This window comes from Artemia sp. Qi Xiang Cuo, chromosome 14, assembly GCF_049724085.1.
Source record: "Artemia sp. Qi Xiang Cuo chromosome 14, ASM4972408v1, whole genome shotgun sequence".
NCBI classification, from domain to species: domain Eukaryota; kingdom Metazoa; phylum Arthropoda; class Branchiopoda; order Anostraca; family Artemiidae; genus Artemia; species Artemia sp. Qi Xiang Cuo.
In genome coordinates, this window is record NC_142807.1 from 9,586,104 (window position 1) to 9,603,298 (window position 17,195).

A 17,195-nucleotide genomic window follows, 5' to 3' on the forward strand; every position below is an offset into this window, starting at 1 on the left:
AGCGACTAACGCCCCTCTCACGCCCACCATTTGCCCAAACACATCCAATCAAAATTCTGAGATCCATTTTGGTCAACGTAGTTGAAAGTTCTGGAAATCAGGTTTTTTAGCATGATAACCGCCTCACATCCAACAGTGCACGGGTGGTAGGTTCTGCCCTGGAGGCATATAAGGTCTATATAAAAATTTGTTGTAAAAATTTCAAAAAGGGCTCATTTGATTAGAAATTGAAATTGCCCTTTTTCATAGCCAGCGCAATCGCGGTGCCTAAGTAAAGAACGATGCGCAAATACTCATCTGAAAATTTTCAAATTTAAGATTACACATTTTCAAAATCAAATCTCAAAATTTGATCCAATTTATTATTATAATCCATGGACAGTTATACTATTTTATTGAAAAAAGTTCTAACCTTGTCACCTGCTCTACGTTCTATTTAAGCAACATTAAAGCATTTTAGCATCTATTGTGAGGCGAAATAATACACAAAGACAAAACTATGAAACTTTTTATTTGAACTTCAAATAAAACCAATAACAAAATATTCATAAACAAAAAAAAGGCAGTAAAACTGACTAGTTCAAAATGAGGATAAAAAATGCCTTCAAAAGAAAAAAAGAAAGAAAAATCAGTTACATAAATAAATATTTTTACTCAAAATGTCTAAGCCTCTCATAAACTCTATAACCTTTCATACATAGATCCTAAGACAAGTAAAAGACTTTAAAAATAGTAACGTCAGCTAACTAGATAACAGTGTGATACTGTTGCTTATTGGTAGAGAATCGAATATATCTTAATGGAATTAAAAATGATAATTTACGAAAAACAAAATTATTAAGAGGTTTTTTTGTTGTGTCCAAAAACATTTAGGAGAGTAGACTAGCGAACATGCACACATTAGTTTACCTTTAATTTCCAAAGATTAAATCTTTAATACAAACCACCTAGGCTAACCAGTAGGCTAACTGGTAGGCTAGCCGGTAGGCAGAGGCTGAGGCTGAATACGATTCTGACACTTTAGCAAGTTTTGGCACCCTACCTAATAGTACCAAATACTGCACATTACGGGAAGCAGAAATGTAAGAAACGGATTATCCTCGCAAGAAAAATACGGAAAATTTGTACAAAATGCATCTTAAATGCAATAAACACAAGCAAAGTAAAATTTAAAACCCAATATTCAAAGGAATAACCAGTTACAGGCATTCAAAGCAAATTCTGCGCATTATGGAAAAGTGCAATATTAGAGGCGGATTATCTTCGCAAGAAAAACATAGAAAATTACGCACTTCAAATGCGGAAAGCACGAGTAAAGACAACGAGCCAAATATTTAGAAATATACCCACAAATAGCTAAAGCAAATACTGGGCATTTTGGAAAACAACAATATGAGGTACAACTTTGCAAGAAAAATACAGAAAATTTGTAGACAAAAAAAACATTTTATATATGGAGAACACAAGAAAACTAAAACTTAAAATCAACTATTTTCGATATCGAATAATCCAATGAAATATCGCATAAATAAAGAAGAATTTTTTTGCTCATGACTGTATATTTTTACGTGAAAGATGTTAGCCTAGCCAACAAGCAACAGGAAAGGGTAACTAAAATACTATTAAGGCCATTCCACTACTTATAGCTTTATGCAAATTTAGAGTGAATAAAGCCACACCTAGAAACTTTGAGGACTGTAAATCAAACTTGTCTGTCAGAAAGGCTTCAACCCCAGGGAGCGGTAGCCCCTGAGACAACATTAGCCAAGAAACTGGCAAAGGCTTCATGAGGATTTAAAGAGAATAACTTTCTTCTGAAAAAATCTTCGAACTATATCGGTACTTCAAATCCATCTCATCCTTACGGAAGAGAATTTTAAAAATAGCAATTTTACTATAAATAGTTACAAGACACGCTAAATATACCTCCGAAGATAACGACCCCCATAGCCCCTTGGGCGGGTGCCCAAGTATTGATTATACACAAGTATAGACGAGTGCCCAAGTATAGACTATATAACTTGCAAAATGTTTTCTTACTTGAAAACTCCCACTTCTCTATGTTTCTAGAACGATAACACTCATGCTGTATTAAAATGGCAGATTACTTGGTCTTCGTACTTGATCATCAGTACATATATCCCTTGAATCATAGTTATTTTAATAGGATATCTCTAAATATGAGCGTTCAGTACCAAAGCAAGGTAGTTCATTTTTGTTATTTCGAATATATTACACAAAACATGTGCCCTGGCAAAGCTAAAGATCAGTATTTACTATTGTATTTATGAATTAAGTTCAAGTGTATAGGGCAAGGTATATCAGTAGCTGCTGAAGCGTTTCATAAACCCCCTGAGCCGTCCAAACTCGGCTGTGAATGTATCATCTTTCATTTCACGTCGGCTGCGTTCTACTTTAGGATAGTCGAGTATAAATTAGTGGATGGCACTGAAGTCAGGGTCAAAACAAGGGCTATTTCCAAGGGTCAAATGCTCAAGATGCTACTTCTTTGGCAGAAAGTCGGGTCGAAATTTGAAGAGCAACCAGGCAAAGGAAGAAAAATTATGAAAATCTCAAGATTGATAGGGGGAGGAAATGACCCATATTTTATGTGCAGTGGATTTGCAATTTCAAAATATGGCTTTAGTTTCTTATTTAAATATGACCCATAAGAAATGTAAATTTGCAAAACAGTTCGCAACAATTGGCTCTAAACTTTGCATTATAAACCTAAATTGAATTCACTAACAAGCAAACATCACCAACTCGTAGCACCTGAAGATCGAATCTCTTCCCTTAAACTAGAAGTTTCAGCTTTCAATTTATAGAAATGTTCCTGTACTCTATCAGTAATAATCTTCCTTTTTACTATAACATCTGCATTCATTCTTCTTAAATCACTAAAGTTAATTAGTTCACCTACATTAAAAACTACATGTTTACCGAATTTTAACCTATAAGGAGCTTGATTTGGCAGCACTTCTTCCATATCTGTATGAAACAAGGGTAGGACTAGAGGTTCTTCTTTACACTCCATTATCATTCTTCCAACGCCCCACTTTAGCCTGATGTGCTTCTTGTCTCCATTGACTTTTCCTTCCGGAAAAATATGAACCCAATCTCCTTCGTTCAAGCGGTCGATGGAATAGTCAATGCCTTTCTGTAAAAAAAAGCTAGTATAAGAAAAAGACCACTCAGCTTTCGTAAAAACGAAAAAACAGTTAGTCTTCAAGCAAAATGGACACTTTTTTAAAAAAAGCTTTAACTATCTTTCTTGTGTCATGCTGGAAGATTTGTACAAATTATGAACAGTTTGAATTTCTAATTTAGTTCAAAACAGAATTTGAATTTAGTTCAAATTATAAACTAGTAAAACGGACGATACACTAAGAAACGTCCATTCGCCTAGAGCATGAACAGGAACAATGTTCAGAAGTAACAGCAGAATTGCGAGGCAGGATCACTAGATTTGAAACTTCCTGAAAAACGATTATTATCAATAATAATACACTTTGAGACGCAAAGAGAGAAGCGAGAAAGCAAGAGAAGCGAATAATAAAGAGAAGCGAGCCAGCAAGACCCAAGAAGATAAAGAAGCACAACCGAAAAAGCGGGAGAATACAGCTGATAGAAAAGTCACTATATGAACAGAATATACACCCGGAGATGGTATGAAAACCAGCATTAAGTGAAACAATACAACAAAAGCGAAGAAGAATAAAAAGCACAACCTTAGCTATGTGATAGCTGAACAAACGTCAACTGTCTAAAAGATGTAATGAATCACTGTGACATATATTGGATTAAAACTCCTTTGCAAATGTCACATGGAGCCAAGGGAGATCGCTAGATGGACTAGATAGTGAGCTAGACCACTCAACGCTGACCAGTAAGAAGCAGTGTATTAAGTAAGACTTGGCAACATATGGACTGGATAAGCCACTTTGGGAATAATACACTAATACAAGAATAGGACGATAAAAGGTGAGAAACTATTACAAGAATCGCCAAAAACTAGGAAAAAAAAAAAAAACCAGAAAAAACATGTGTTTCAAAACGTGCTAAAGAAGGTCTTCAAAATAATCAAAAAGTTTTATATCATGATGTACTAAAGCTAAAAATTAATTTCTTATTATCAGAAAAATTGAAATTAAAGTGAAATTAAATTGAAGTTCTAGGACTTGAAATAAAAGCTTGGGAGTTTGGGCAATTTTAAAACTAAGATGAAAGTACTGGGCAGTTATGACTTAGAAATTTTTCGGACCCTTGTTACAGACCAAGGTATGAACAAGCTGATATTGGACGAAGTGAAAAAACTTGAATCCGGGGGGGGGGGGGGGTAGAAATTAATAGCAATATATGTAAAAAAGCTATTTGCGACTTGACAAAAATGTTAAAGTTATGTCGTCAATGGACTGAAATCTGATGTGACTGATGGACTGATAATCTACGAATGCTACCAGAATTCCAAAAAGGCATGTAGATAGGACAGCAGCAAGAAATTTACTAGTTCTAAGGGCCGCAGGAACATCACCATGTAACTAGAACAATACGATGTACGAAGGCATCAAGAAAAAGACATAGGAACCAGAGATACCGATCACTAGATATACTGAAAGAACCACTTGAAAGATCAATTTCCGATAGTTGGGGGGTAGGCCCGAGTAATTTGCAGGAAAATCAGGAAGCTCGACTTAGCAACGTTTAGGATCAGAAAATTAGCTAAGAACCATAGTATTATTCTGGCAAACAAAACAGTAAACTAGATACGAATCTCAGACTCCGTTCTGATAGCGATGCAAAGGTTTGTGTCGTCAGCAAGAGCAACTAAAGTGTTTCCACCAATTGACAGAAATTTAATTTCGTGGGCACAGAAAGATTCGGGGTGACATTGACGAAAACAAACTTTCGGAATTTAGTTCGTATCCGTAACAATAAGATCGTTAACATAAACATTAACAAACATTAACAAACATAAAAATTAACAAACATTAACATAAACGTTAACATTAACATAAGTTCAGAGCTGGCTCTAGAACTAAGTCTTGCAGGACACTAAACGTAACTTGAGACGACAAGCGGAAAAGAGTATCCACTGAGGTAACTCTTCCAAACAACCAAACTAAATGCTAGCATTACCTCTTAAGTAGTCATGAGATACTTCAGAGAGCAAAATTTAATTAGTCAAGGAATCGAAAGCTTTCCGGACGTCTAACAATATAGCGGCAGAAATCAGACCAGAATCAGTAGCCGAATACCGAAAACTTTAAACAGTAGCAGATAAATGCTCAATTCAGTGCTCTGCAGGGAAGCCAAACTGAAAATCCTGCAAAAAAAATCATTTACCCGTAAAAAAAAGAGACAGAAAAGGATAGCCTTTTCAAAAGGTGGGTATGTTGCACTGTTCTTTAATGGAAATCATCCAAATATTTTGATCTGTACGACTAGAGGACCCAATGGAGACCTTCGACACTGCCTACTCTTCCAACCTCCAATTTTCTTTTAACAGAAATAGGGTTTAGGGTCATCTTAACTGTTAGCCTCGATGATTATAACTACAACCCAGACCTAATATCTACCTCTGGTAGCATGTGATCGAGCTACGTCCTCGGACGGTGATGGGTTTGAATTCAGAAACGCATAACGCGGAAATATGTAAAATAATGATTATTGTCAAACTTCTCCCGAAGAAATTTTACTACTGTAATCCCTTATTTAATTTCTAGTAAACACGACAACTTTGCTTTGGCTTGATATATGCCAAGGCCCAAGATGTTTTTTCGCAACTGAAAAAGGCTTGGAAGAAAGGGAAGATAAGTCTGCGAACCAAGATTAGAATATTGCAAGCTACAGGGATGATTGTGGTCAAATATGGCTCTGAAACCTGGGCACTCGGAAAAACGGATGAAGATTTTCTAGATATTTTCCAGAGAAATTGCCTACGAGAATATCAATCAAATGAAAAGCCCCACCTACCTAGGTAGTATTATTAGTAAAGATGGTGGGTAAAGTGCAGATCTTAAAAGTAGAAGAGCAAGGCCCAGGGTGTCTCGCCACAGTTGAAAAGGGTTTGGAAAAATAGGAAGATAAGTCTGCGAACCAAGATTAGAGTATTGCAAGCTACAGGGATGACTCTGGTCAAATATGGTTCTGAAACATGGGCGCTCGGAAAAACGGATGAAGATCTGCTACATATTTTCCAGAGAAACTGCCTACGAGAATATCAATCAAATGAAAAGCTTCACCTACCTAAGTAGTATTATTAGTAAAGATGGTGGGTAAAGTGAAGATGTTAAAAGTAGAAGAGCAAGGCCCAGGGTGTCTTGCCACAGTTGAAAAGGGTTTGGCAGAATCGGAAGATAATTCTGTGAGCCAAGATTAGAATATTGGAAGCCACAGTGATCAAATATGGTTCTGAAGCATGGGGGGGGGGCTCCAAAAAATGGAGGAAAATTTGCTAGATGTTTTCAAGAGAAATTACCTACGGATTGTTTTGGGTACCCAACTGACTGACAGTATTCCAAACAGCAGGCTGTACAAAAAGTATGGTTCAATCGCGCTTTCTAGGGCCATAATGACAGAAAGTTTGATATGGCTAGGGCACATTCTGTGGATGAAGGTTGACAGATCGTCGATGATTATTCTTTTCGGAAAACTGTCTAGGGCTAAATGGAAAGCAGATCGTCCTCGGTTGGTGAGGGAGGATATCGTAAGGAAGGATTTAAGGAAAACAGAAACTTTGTGGGAGGGTGTAAAGAGGGAAACTTTGAATAGATTGAGATGGAGGAGTGTGCGTAGCTGTGTCAGCCTCAGACCGCTTGGTACTGCGGTGAGTTATTAGTAGTAGTAGTAGATATATTTATATATTTATATATATATATATATATATATATATATATATATATATATATATATATATATATATATATATATATATATATATATATATATATATATATATATATATATATATATATATATATATATATATATATATATATATATATATATATATATATATATATATATATATATATATATATATATATATATATATATATATACATATATATATATATATATATATATATATATATATATATATATATATATATATATATATATATATATATATATATATATATACCACTGAGAGGAAAAAAAATAATCAAAATAGATAAATATCTAAACAGATTCCAGAGGGCTCATTAGCCCGTTGACTGAGAAAAAATTATATACAGGCTCCATTCTATTATTCATAATCAAATGACTAAACTAACATAAAATAAAAAAAAACTAATCATCATCAGTTCATATGAATACAATCAACTATGTTTACCTTTCAACAAACAATACAACTCCTCATAAAAAAAAAAAAAATCATTAGCATCGTGAACTAGCGTCAACTACAGAAAAAAAAACGGAAAAAGATTGAATATAAATAAAACTTAATAAATTATCATTATTTTAAGCCAATTGAAGTCAGTTTAGGGGCTTTTGACTGAACCAAGACCACAGAATTACCGAGTCCCGACAGAAACAGAGTTCCATGAACCACAACAACAACAAGACAAACCTCTGTTCGCACTGCTGGGGTAGAGGGCATTACCGCGTTATCCAAATTTCTGTCCATATACGGATTTGGAAGCAATTGAGTTCAGATTAGCCCACAACGGCTTAAATAAATAATTAGCTTCAAGGGATGAACAGAAGAGTGTATGGTGGACTTAAAGACATTTGATAATTTTGTTGGAAATTATGGAAAGACGATAGTAAAGATGGAAAAGCAGAATCCATACAGGTGAGAAATATAAAATAAAAGGATAAACAAGAGAAAAATGTAAAACATGGAGCTTGAAAAAAAAAAAGAAAAACCGCCTCAGTTCGTAATAATTCCAGAACCTCGTGACAACTTAACTCCGATGATATCAATATGCGGCTCAAATGATAAATATTCATCCAAAATAAGTCCTAGAAATCATACGTATTTCTAAGGTGGACAGCACATATAAACTCTTGAGGTAGGGATGTCTGTTAATGAAGGATAACTTATGCTTACACGGGAAATATAAGAAGGTACGACTCCTTTTCATTTAAAGCAAACAGCTTATCATAAAAATCATATTTTTTCTGTTATCATTCGTAGCTTCAGTGTGAATGAGAGTACATCTTAGGTAGCAGTACTTCACGCAGTACCATACATGAATGCAATCGTTTCTTCATGTAATAATTGATATTGTTGGCAGGGAACCAGTCGTAAAAGAATAGTTATGAATTTCTTTTTCATTTTTAAGTTCTACATTTTATTTTGAACCGTTAAGGACTCTTTATGGTTCAAATTTGAACTTCCCACTAAACCATACTTTCGAGCATCCACAAAAAAATAAAATAAATAAATAAAAAAAAGGAAGAAAAAAAAAATAAATAAACCGTTGGGAAGGCGATAGGCGATAATGTGTCTAACACCCTCGACCTTAAGTCTAACATATACGCGGAAAATTAATTTTTCAATATCTTTCCTGATATATGATTTTAGAGGTTGCATCTAGTTAGCTGCGGTAAATAATCCCGACGTAATATAACCGTGCAAAATCTTCAAAGGTTAGCTTTAAGATCATGCAGCAATTTGTGACAGGAGTTGTATCTGCGTGAGCCAAAGGTGGAAAAATAAAACCTACCTGATATACTCCACCTCCGCGTATAATTGGCAAACATTTTCCAAGGGAAAAGAAATATGTGTGAAGGGGTGTTGTAAAACAGACGTCATGAGCAGCAGTTGACCATCTCATCACTCTTCTACTCCATAAATGTCGGAAAGGCAGAACACCTAAAACAAAATTGGAAAATATTGTAAAAATCATAGGCAGCGCAATAGCGCTGCCTAAGTAAAAAACCATGTGGACACGATGTATTTTTTTTTTTTTTTTTTATTTGTTCTTGATCTTAGACTTGTTAGTCACATGTTATTGTGACTGAGTTTGCATCTTTGCTGGTAACTTGAAAAGTTTCTGAATTACTTTAAGGTTTTTTTCCTGTTGTTATTTACCCTCTAAAGATAGATATTTTGCCAAGTAGTGTTTGTATGACCTTCTCTAATTACTAGAATAAGCCCTTTTCCCTGGGCATTTTCACCAGCGACATCTCTTTCTCTGGTAGATTGGCACGCCATCTATAGTATAAATTTTTATAGTGCCAGTTTTGATTTCTTATCGTTAAGAAGCGTACTGGGAACAAGCAGAAGAAAGGGAAGGAACCTCCCAAAAGCGACGTATTTTACCCGCCGGTATTGAGTTACCCGTAAATTGCGGGGACAGTTGAGGGGGTCCTTACACTTCCCTTGTTCTTAGGTTCCTTCACTCTGTATGTATTCAGCATTCGGTGCTGATGGCGTGGACCGCTGGATCACTAGTTTATTGCCCTGTTCTGAATTTTGTCCAAAACAGTATCAAAAAAGGCTTTTTAAGTATCGAAAAAGAAACAAATGTCTGAATTATTTACGTTCGCCCAGGTTTCCGAAGCGAGGAAGCACATCTTTCAGTTTTTCCATCCTGGAGGAATTCAGCCAAAGAGAGTGGGTGCAAATGCGTTTATCAATAGTGTCTCTGATATTATTGACACTATCACAAAGTGTGATGCTGATGATGTTGGTCTGCCAGACTTTGTCATCTGTCACCCTAGTGAAGTACCCCTTATTCCCGCCGATGCTTATTGTGCGTTGAGTTACTGTTTAAACTCCTGTTTGCCGAGTTACGCTCTTAGTCGAGTATGTGACAACTCTCCTGCCTGGAACAATTGGATGTCCTCCATCGTTAATGTAGGAGTGTTCTGTCTCTTCAAAACCATTCTATACAGTCTTTCTAAAAAACCCACATAATGACCTCAGAGATCCTAATGAGCGCAAGGAGACCCTTAATACCCTAGATGGTCATGATGGTATCGTAAGTGTGAGATCTGATCCTGTCAAGAAAAGGAGGGTAGTCCATACCCGAGATAAAGCCTCAGCAGTCTCTCTCGCCGCCACTGCAATTAGTCAGCTAAATGTATTCTCTCATGTCCTTAATCAAAAAGTGTTTGGTATTGTGAGTAACATCCCTGTTCTTCTGTAAAAATCAGAGCTTATTAGTATGATTCCCAGTCTTTTTGATGCAACTAAAATTGGAAATTCCAGATTCTTACACCTTGAATTTATTGACAATGCTGCCTTAAATAAAGCTATAAATAAGGGTTTGCATTTGAGATACAAGCTTTATAAAATTAGACGTTTCCAAAAGTTACCTCCTAGATGTTACCATTGTCAATTGCCGAACCACATTGTCGGAAATTGCCCACTCCAATTGACTAATCAAAAGTGTTCACGATGCGTTGGTGGACATTGTAACACAAGTGATAATCCTTGCACTGAAAGCCCGAATTGCGCCAACTGCGGGAGAAATCATGTTTTCTATAGTCTCAGATGCCCAGTGTTAAAAAAAGCTCTGAATAAGGATAAAAAATGATTGTTAGTGGCAATAGATTTCGCTTTGTTTCACTTAATACTAACAAAACCAAAGACAAAGATATTCTTATTGATGAGCTTCTTGATTCTGATATAGTTTTCCTACAAGAACATTTTCTAACTAAAGCCAATAGAGATACTTCTAAACGGTCACCCACCCACCACACGTTTGCACATGAAGCTAAAAAACGCCCGGTCAACCCTCTGGGGGCCTTGCAACTTTAGTTCGCATCTCTAAGAAACCTGAGCTCATTTCTTCTGATCATAATTTACAGGCAATAAAATGCGGTAAAGTGGTCCTCATCAATGTCTATATGCCATGCAATCACAAGAACATTTCTTCCCTATCTGTCTTCGCGTGTTCTTGTAATCGACTCAGGACTCTTCAGCTAAGAGTGACGAATCAGGGATTAAATTGGATTGTGGCTGATGATATCAATGCCAATTTTCTGTCCCAATCTTAAAGAAGTGACCTGTTTTTTGATGCTTTGCCTGGTGGCTATCAGTTAGTCAATAAAGATAAACAGTTTACCTACATTTATAACCGTGATATTTCTAGATCAAACCCAGATCGTATTATAGTTTCAAGGGGATCACTCGTGAGTCCTCCTGTCATTGTTTTGGATGATAACATTGAAGATGATCACTTGCCTTTAACTTGCAAAATTGAGTAGTCTGCTCTACGGGTTTAAAACCATTTTTATTACCAAACTAAATAGTTTGATAATCCAAAATGGAAAAGAGTAAATTTTTAAGTTTATTTGTATGTTCTTTGCTCGTTATTATCAATCCTGAAAGTGCCTTTTCACCTTTTACAAACCTCTGTAAGGTCATCAACAGCTAAGATCGATTTAAATTGTTACTATTACCAGATTGTACATTGTTTGAAGGCAGCTGCTTCAGTTTCAGTTCCTGTTGAACGTGTTACATTTGGCACCAGAAAACCATTACAGAATGTGTGTCCAGAAGCAAAAAAAGCTAAACAATTTGGATTACTTGTGATCAGCCCAAATCTGGTGAAGTATTTAAAATGAAGCAAGATTTAAAACGTAAGTTTATATCTGCTTTGCGTCAAGCCCGCCTGAATAGTTTGGATGACCCTAGGATCGGAAGTCTTGCTCCAATGTAATTATTAGCAGTAAGTATGTGCCTGCTAACGTTTCGATTATCAAAATCAGTGATTTTGTTGCTCATTTTACTCGTGTTTTTTCTACATTTAATCATTCTATCCTGTCCATGTTTTCTTCCTTATTGCAAAACACTGTTCCTCGAGTTCTTCGGCAAATCCATATATTGTCGATATCTAGTGGTGACATCTATCGGACATTTTAAGAGTGTTAAAAAACCAACTGCTCCTGATATGGATGGTCTGTGTTAGAATCACTTCAACATTAAGTGTCCATTATTGTTAACACACATTCAGCTCCTATTCCAGATATGTTTAGCCCAGTCCTTAGTTACAGATAGTTTTCTTTCAGGAATTGTAACATCAGTTTTGAAAAAGAGAAAGGACGCAAACCAGTGTTCCAGTTATCGACCAATTACAGTGTCCTGCTCATGAGCAAGCTGTTCGAGTATGCCGTATTCCCTGAAGTTTTGACTAAATGTGATTTTCTGACTATTAAGTTGGTTTCAGAGCTGGTGTTGATTGTTCTAAAGTAAATCATGTGCGTGGTCAGCTGATCGTATCTGCAAAAAAGCAAAAAAGGTGAATTTATTTTTTCTCGATTGATATCTCGGGTGCTTTCTTGCAACGTTGTACATTTGCAAGCACTTCACTGCTTAGTTAAAGCAGGAGTTAATTCTTCCGTAGTTAAAGTTCTACAATATTGGTATTCCAATTCGTTGGTTCGGTTAATATGGACGTCTGATATATCTGAACCTATCTCAGTAAAGAAGGGAGTCAGGCAAGGTGGTGTGCTGTCTCCATATATTTTTTAAACTGTGCTTGCGGACTGTTGGCGAATGCTGTCTCCTACTGAGTTTTTAGAAAATACTGCTGTTAGTCACATTGCCTATGCTGATGGTGTTCTGCTAGTTAGTCATACTAGGTCAGGCCTCACAAAAAATCTGAATGTTCTGATTAATGCTTTGAGTATGATTGGGCTTTCTGTAAATGCTTCAAAAGGCGAGTTTCTGTGTTTTAATACTTCTAACCCTGCTCCTCCTTTACATGTGGGTACCATGCTACTCGAGTGTGTTTGAAAGTTGAAATAGCTTGGGATTACTTTTTCTGATACACTTTCGACTATATGCTCGTCTCTAGTTGCTAGTGCTCTGCAGTGTAATCGCATCTCACATGGTAAAATCTCGCCTAATAGAGGGAGGTACAGCCGCCGAGGCTTATGAAAATTTTACCATAGTTTTTGTTCTCCTACAATTCTTTTTCTTTCCAGTTTGCAGCCTTTAATGCGCAAAAAAGACCGTCTTCAGCTAAGGAGAGGCTATTTTAAATATTGTAAATTCCTGCTATATTTACCAAGATGGTACAGAAATCACAAGATTATTTCTCATTTTGGACTTATCGACCCTCTAGTGCTGCTTGACAACATCGCTAAGGACCTGAGGACCAATACTCCAAGGAGGATATGTGCCAGTGACCCCATCACTTATTTTTTTTCAGATTAGAGATTTATAAATATTGTTGTGTTATTGATTTTATATTTTTTTTATTATTTCCTTGTGTATAATATTATTTTGTTTTTTCTTTTTTACTCCGCATTTATTTTATATTGCGGGTAATAAATAAACTTACTTACTTTGCTTACTAGACCAGGGCACTTCGTATCGAGGGACTTGTCGTAGAAACTTCGAAAAAGGCTCATTCGATTGGAAATTGGAGTGGCTTGTGTCCTTTTTAATGGTCAAAAGTGATTGGATGGCAATTAACACCCCTTCCACGCCCACCATTTCCCCAAACACATCCAAACAAAATTTTGAGATAGCCATTTTGTTCAGCATAGTTGATTTCCAGATAGAAATTATGTTTTTAAGAGGACACTCCCCCAAAGCCCTCAGGCCAAGGTTTGTAAGTTATGTCCTGGGGGCATGTAAGGTTTATATAAAAGCGTTGTCGTAGAAAATTCAAAAAAGGCTCGTTCGATTGGAAATTCAAAGGGCTAGTACCCTTTTCAATAGTCGAAAGTGATTGGAGGGCAACTAACCCCCCTCTCATGCCCACGCTTTCCCCAAAAACATACAATCAAAATTTTTAGATAGCATTTTTGTTCAACCTAGTTGAAACGTCTGGAAATTAGGTCTTTGAGGATGACAACCTCCCCACATCCCTCAGAGCAAGGGTTGTAAGTTATGCCCTTGAGGCATATAAGGTTTTATATAGAAAACGTTGTCGTAGAAACTTCAAAAAAGGCTCATTTGCTTGGACATTGAAATGACTAGTGCCCTTTTTAATAGTCGAGAGTGATTGGAAGACAACTAACAACCTTTCCACGCCCACCATTTATCCAAACACATCCAATCAAAATTTTGAGATAGCCATTTTGTTCAAAGTAGTTGAAAGGTCCGGAAATTATATCGAAGAGGATGACACTCTTCGCACAGCCCTCAGGGTAAGGTTTGTAAGTTATGCCCTGGGGACATATAAGGTTTATATTGAAAGCATTGTCGTAGAAACTTGAAAAAGGGCTCATTCGAATGCAAATTCAAAGGACTAGTGACCTTTTTAATAGTCGAAAGTGATTTGAGGGACAACTAACCCCCCTATCACGCCCACCTTTTCCCCAAACATATCAAATCAAAATATGTAGATAGCCATTTTGTTCAGGATGATAACCCCTCAGAGCCCTTGAGGCAAGGGTAGTAAGTTATGCCCTGGGGGCTTATAAGGTTTTTACAGATAGTAATGTTATAGAAACTTCAAAAAGGGCTCATTCGATTGGAAATTAGAAGGGATTGTGCCCTATTTAATAGTCGAATGTGATTGGAGGATAACTAACACCCATCTTACACCACCACATTTTGAGATACCCATTTTGTTCGGCATAGTTAAGAAGTCTAGAAATTATGTCTTTGAGGATGACACTTCCCCCACAGCCCCCAGGGCAAGGGTTGTAAGTTATGCCCTGGGGGTATATAAGTTTGTTTTTTTTTTATATAGAAAGCGTTGTCATAGAAACTTCAAAAAGGAATCATTCGATTGGAAATTGAAACAGCTAGTGCCCTTTTTAATAATCAAAAGTGATTGGATGGCCAGTAACCCCCTCTCACGCCTACCATTTCCCGAAACACATCCAATCAAAATTTTGAGATAGACATTTTGTTTTGGCTATTTAGCCATTTAGCAGTCAAAACGTTAATATTATTTGATTTATTAAAGTTACAAAAGTAAAAACATTTATATTTTTTTCAGTGTTTTATAAATGTTTCAATAAATGTCTTTACTTTTATAACTTTGATAAATCAAACAATATTAACATTTTGATTACTAAATATCAGTATATGTATAATGCCCATTATACATATATAATAACTGACAATGCCCATTCATTTGTATTTTTTCAGTAAAGTGCAAAATATGCTCTGGCCTTGTGAAGGCATAGGAGTTTTTAGCACAAATTACGTTAACTTCTGCTCGTTTTCAGTTTGACTCGGTTATTTATTGTAATTTCTGTTCGTTTTGGGTTTCATTTATTTATCGATGCTGATTTGTGGTAGTTTCACGCTTGGTAGATTATTTGATTTTATTTTTGCTCATTTTTCGTTTAATGGAGTTCTTTACTTTTCTCTGAAAAACTAATTTTGTGGAAAAAGTTTCTTTAATTAATTTCTGTTCGTTTTATACTGACATAGTCTTTTCAGGGAAAAAGAAAATAATACTAAGACTTCATACTTTGGCCTGCCATTTGTATGCTTGAGAAGCATTTCAAGAAATTTTAACAGCTTACACCCCTTTAAAAACCTGGACATGAATAGTACGGTTTAACTTCTTTTCATAACTCTTTTAGCTGACTTGAAATAGAAAACTTCATAGCATTCGCAAAAAAATTCCTTTACTTACTTTAATAGCTTGGATACACTTATGCTATTTTGATTTGGTTAAATTTTAAGAGCAAAAGTAACTCCGAAAGTTAGAACATAATTAACTTAGTCGTTCTTGGGATACTGCTGAGATTCCTTATTGGGAATTTGCTTTAACACAGTTCATTTTGATTTAATCTTAAGGCAACATTTTGCTTTTAAACATAAAGGCAAATGGGAGGGTGGGCGTGGGAGGGGGACTAGTTTCAGTCCAATCACTTTCTACTATGAAAAAGGGCATCAGCCCTTTCTATTTTCAATAGAATGAGCCCTTTTCGAAGTTCCTAGGACAACTCTTTCGATACGAAGTGCCCTGGTCTAAACACCAACAACAACAAAAAAACAATACATTATACCAACATCAATCTTTACTATTAAAATGCCTTCCAATCACTGTCGACCATTAAAAAAGGCACTAGCCCTTTCAATTTCCAATCAAATGAGCCATTTTGAAGTTTCTACGACAAAGCTTTCTATAAAAGCCTTATATGCCCCCAGCGCATAACTTACAACCTTTGCACTGAGGATTGTCATCCTCAAAGACCTAATTTCAAGAACTTTTGACTACGTTAAACGAAATGGCTACCTCAAAATTTCGATTATATGTGTTGGGCGTGGATGTGTTGGGAAATGGTGGGCGTGAGCGGGGCTTTAGTTGCTCTCCAATCACTTCCAACTATTAAAAAAGCACTAGCCCTTTCAATTTCCAATCAAATGAGACCTTTTGAATTTTCTACGACAACGCTTTGAATATAAACCATATATGTCTCCAGGGCATAACTCACACCCCATGTCCTGAGGGCTGGGGGGGATGGGTTGTCATCCTCAAAGACCTAATTTCCATAACTTTCAACTACATTGAACAAAATTGCTATCTCAAAATTTTGATTGGATGTGTTTGGGGAAAGGGTGAGCATTAGAGGGGGGTTAGCTGTCCTCCAATCACTTCCAACTATTAAAAAGAGCACTAGCCCTTTCAGTTTCCAATCGAATTGGCCCTTTTTGAAGTTTCTACGACAACGCTTTCTATAAAAACCTTATATGCCCCAGGGGCGTAACTTACAACCCTTGATCTGGGGGCTGTGAGGGGTTTGCCATCCTCAAAGATATATTTTCTGGACCTTTGAACTACGTTGAACAAAATGGCTATCTAGAAATTTTGATTGGATGTGTTTGGGGAAATGGCGGGCGTAAGAGGGGGGTTGCTTGCCATCCAATCACTTTCGACGATTAAAAAGGGAACTAGCCGTTTCAATTTCCAATCGAATGATTCCTTTTTAAAGTTTCTACGACAACTCTTTCTATAAAAAAAAACCCTATATGCCCTCAGGGCCTAAGTTACAACCCTTGCCCTCAGGGCTGTCAGGAGAGTATCATCCTCAAAGACATGATTTCCAGACTTCCCAGCAACGTCAAAGACTATGATTGTCTAAACACTTATATTAAATGTCTGAGGGGAAATTATGGAAGTGAAAAGTGGGCTAAGCTACTATTAATTCCGTTTTGACAATTAGAGATGGTACAAGTTTTACTGCTTTTCTAACGAATGAGCCCTTTTGGAAGTTTCTACAACACACTATCTATAAAAACCTTTTATACCCCCAGGGAAGAACTTACAACACTTGCCCCGGGAGCTCTAAGGGGGTTATCATCCTCAAAGACC

General features: G+C 36.3%; 1 protein-coding gene across 1 annotated transcript in view; it reads right to left on the reverse strand.

Moving 5' to 3' along the window:
* Nucleotides 1–519: 519 nt before the first annotated feature.
* The window catches only part of LOC148944103 (tafazzin-like), a 35,290-nt gene continuing 18,614 nt past the window's right edge, over nucleotides 520–17,195 (reverse strand). The window contains exons 4-5 of the mRNA XM_089100712.1: nucleotides 8,679–8,827; nucleotides 520–3,160 (exon numbers count right to left, since the gene is read on the reverse strand). Of these exons, the coding sequence (XP_088956838.1) occupies nucleotides 2,759–3,160; nucleotides 8,679–8,827 (551 nt within the window). The 3' untranslated portion in view covers nucleotides 520–2,758. The remainder of the gene's footprint in view (nucleotides 3,161–8,678; nucleotides 8,828–17,195) is intronic.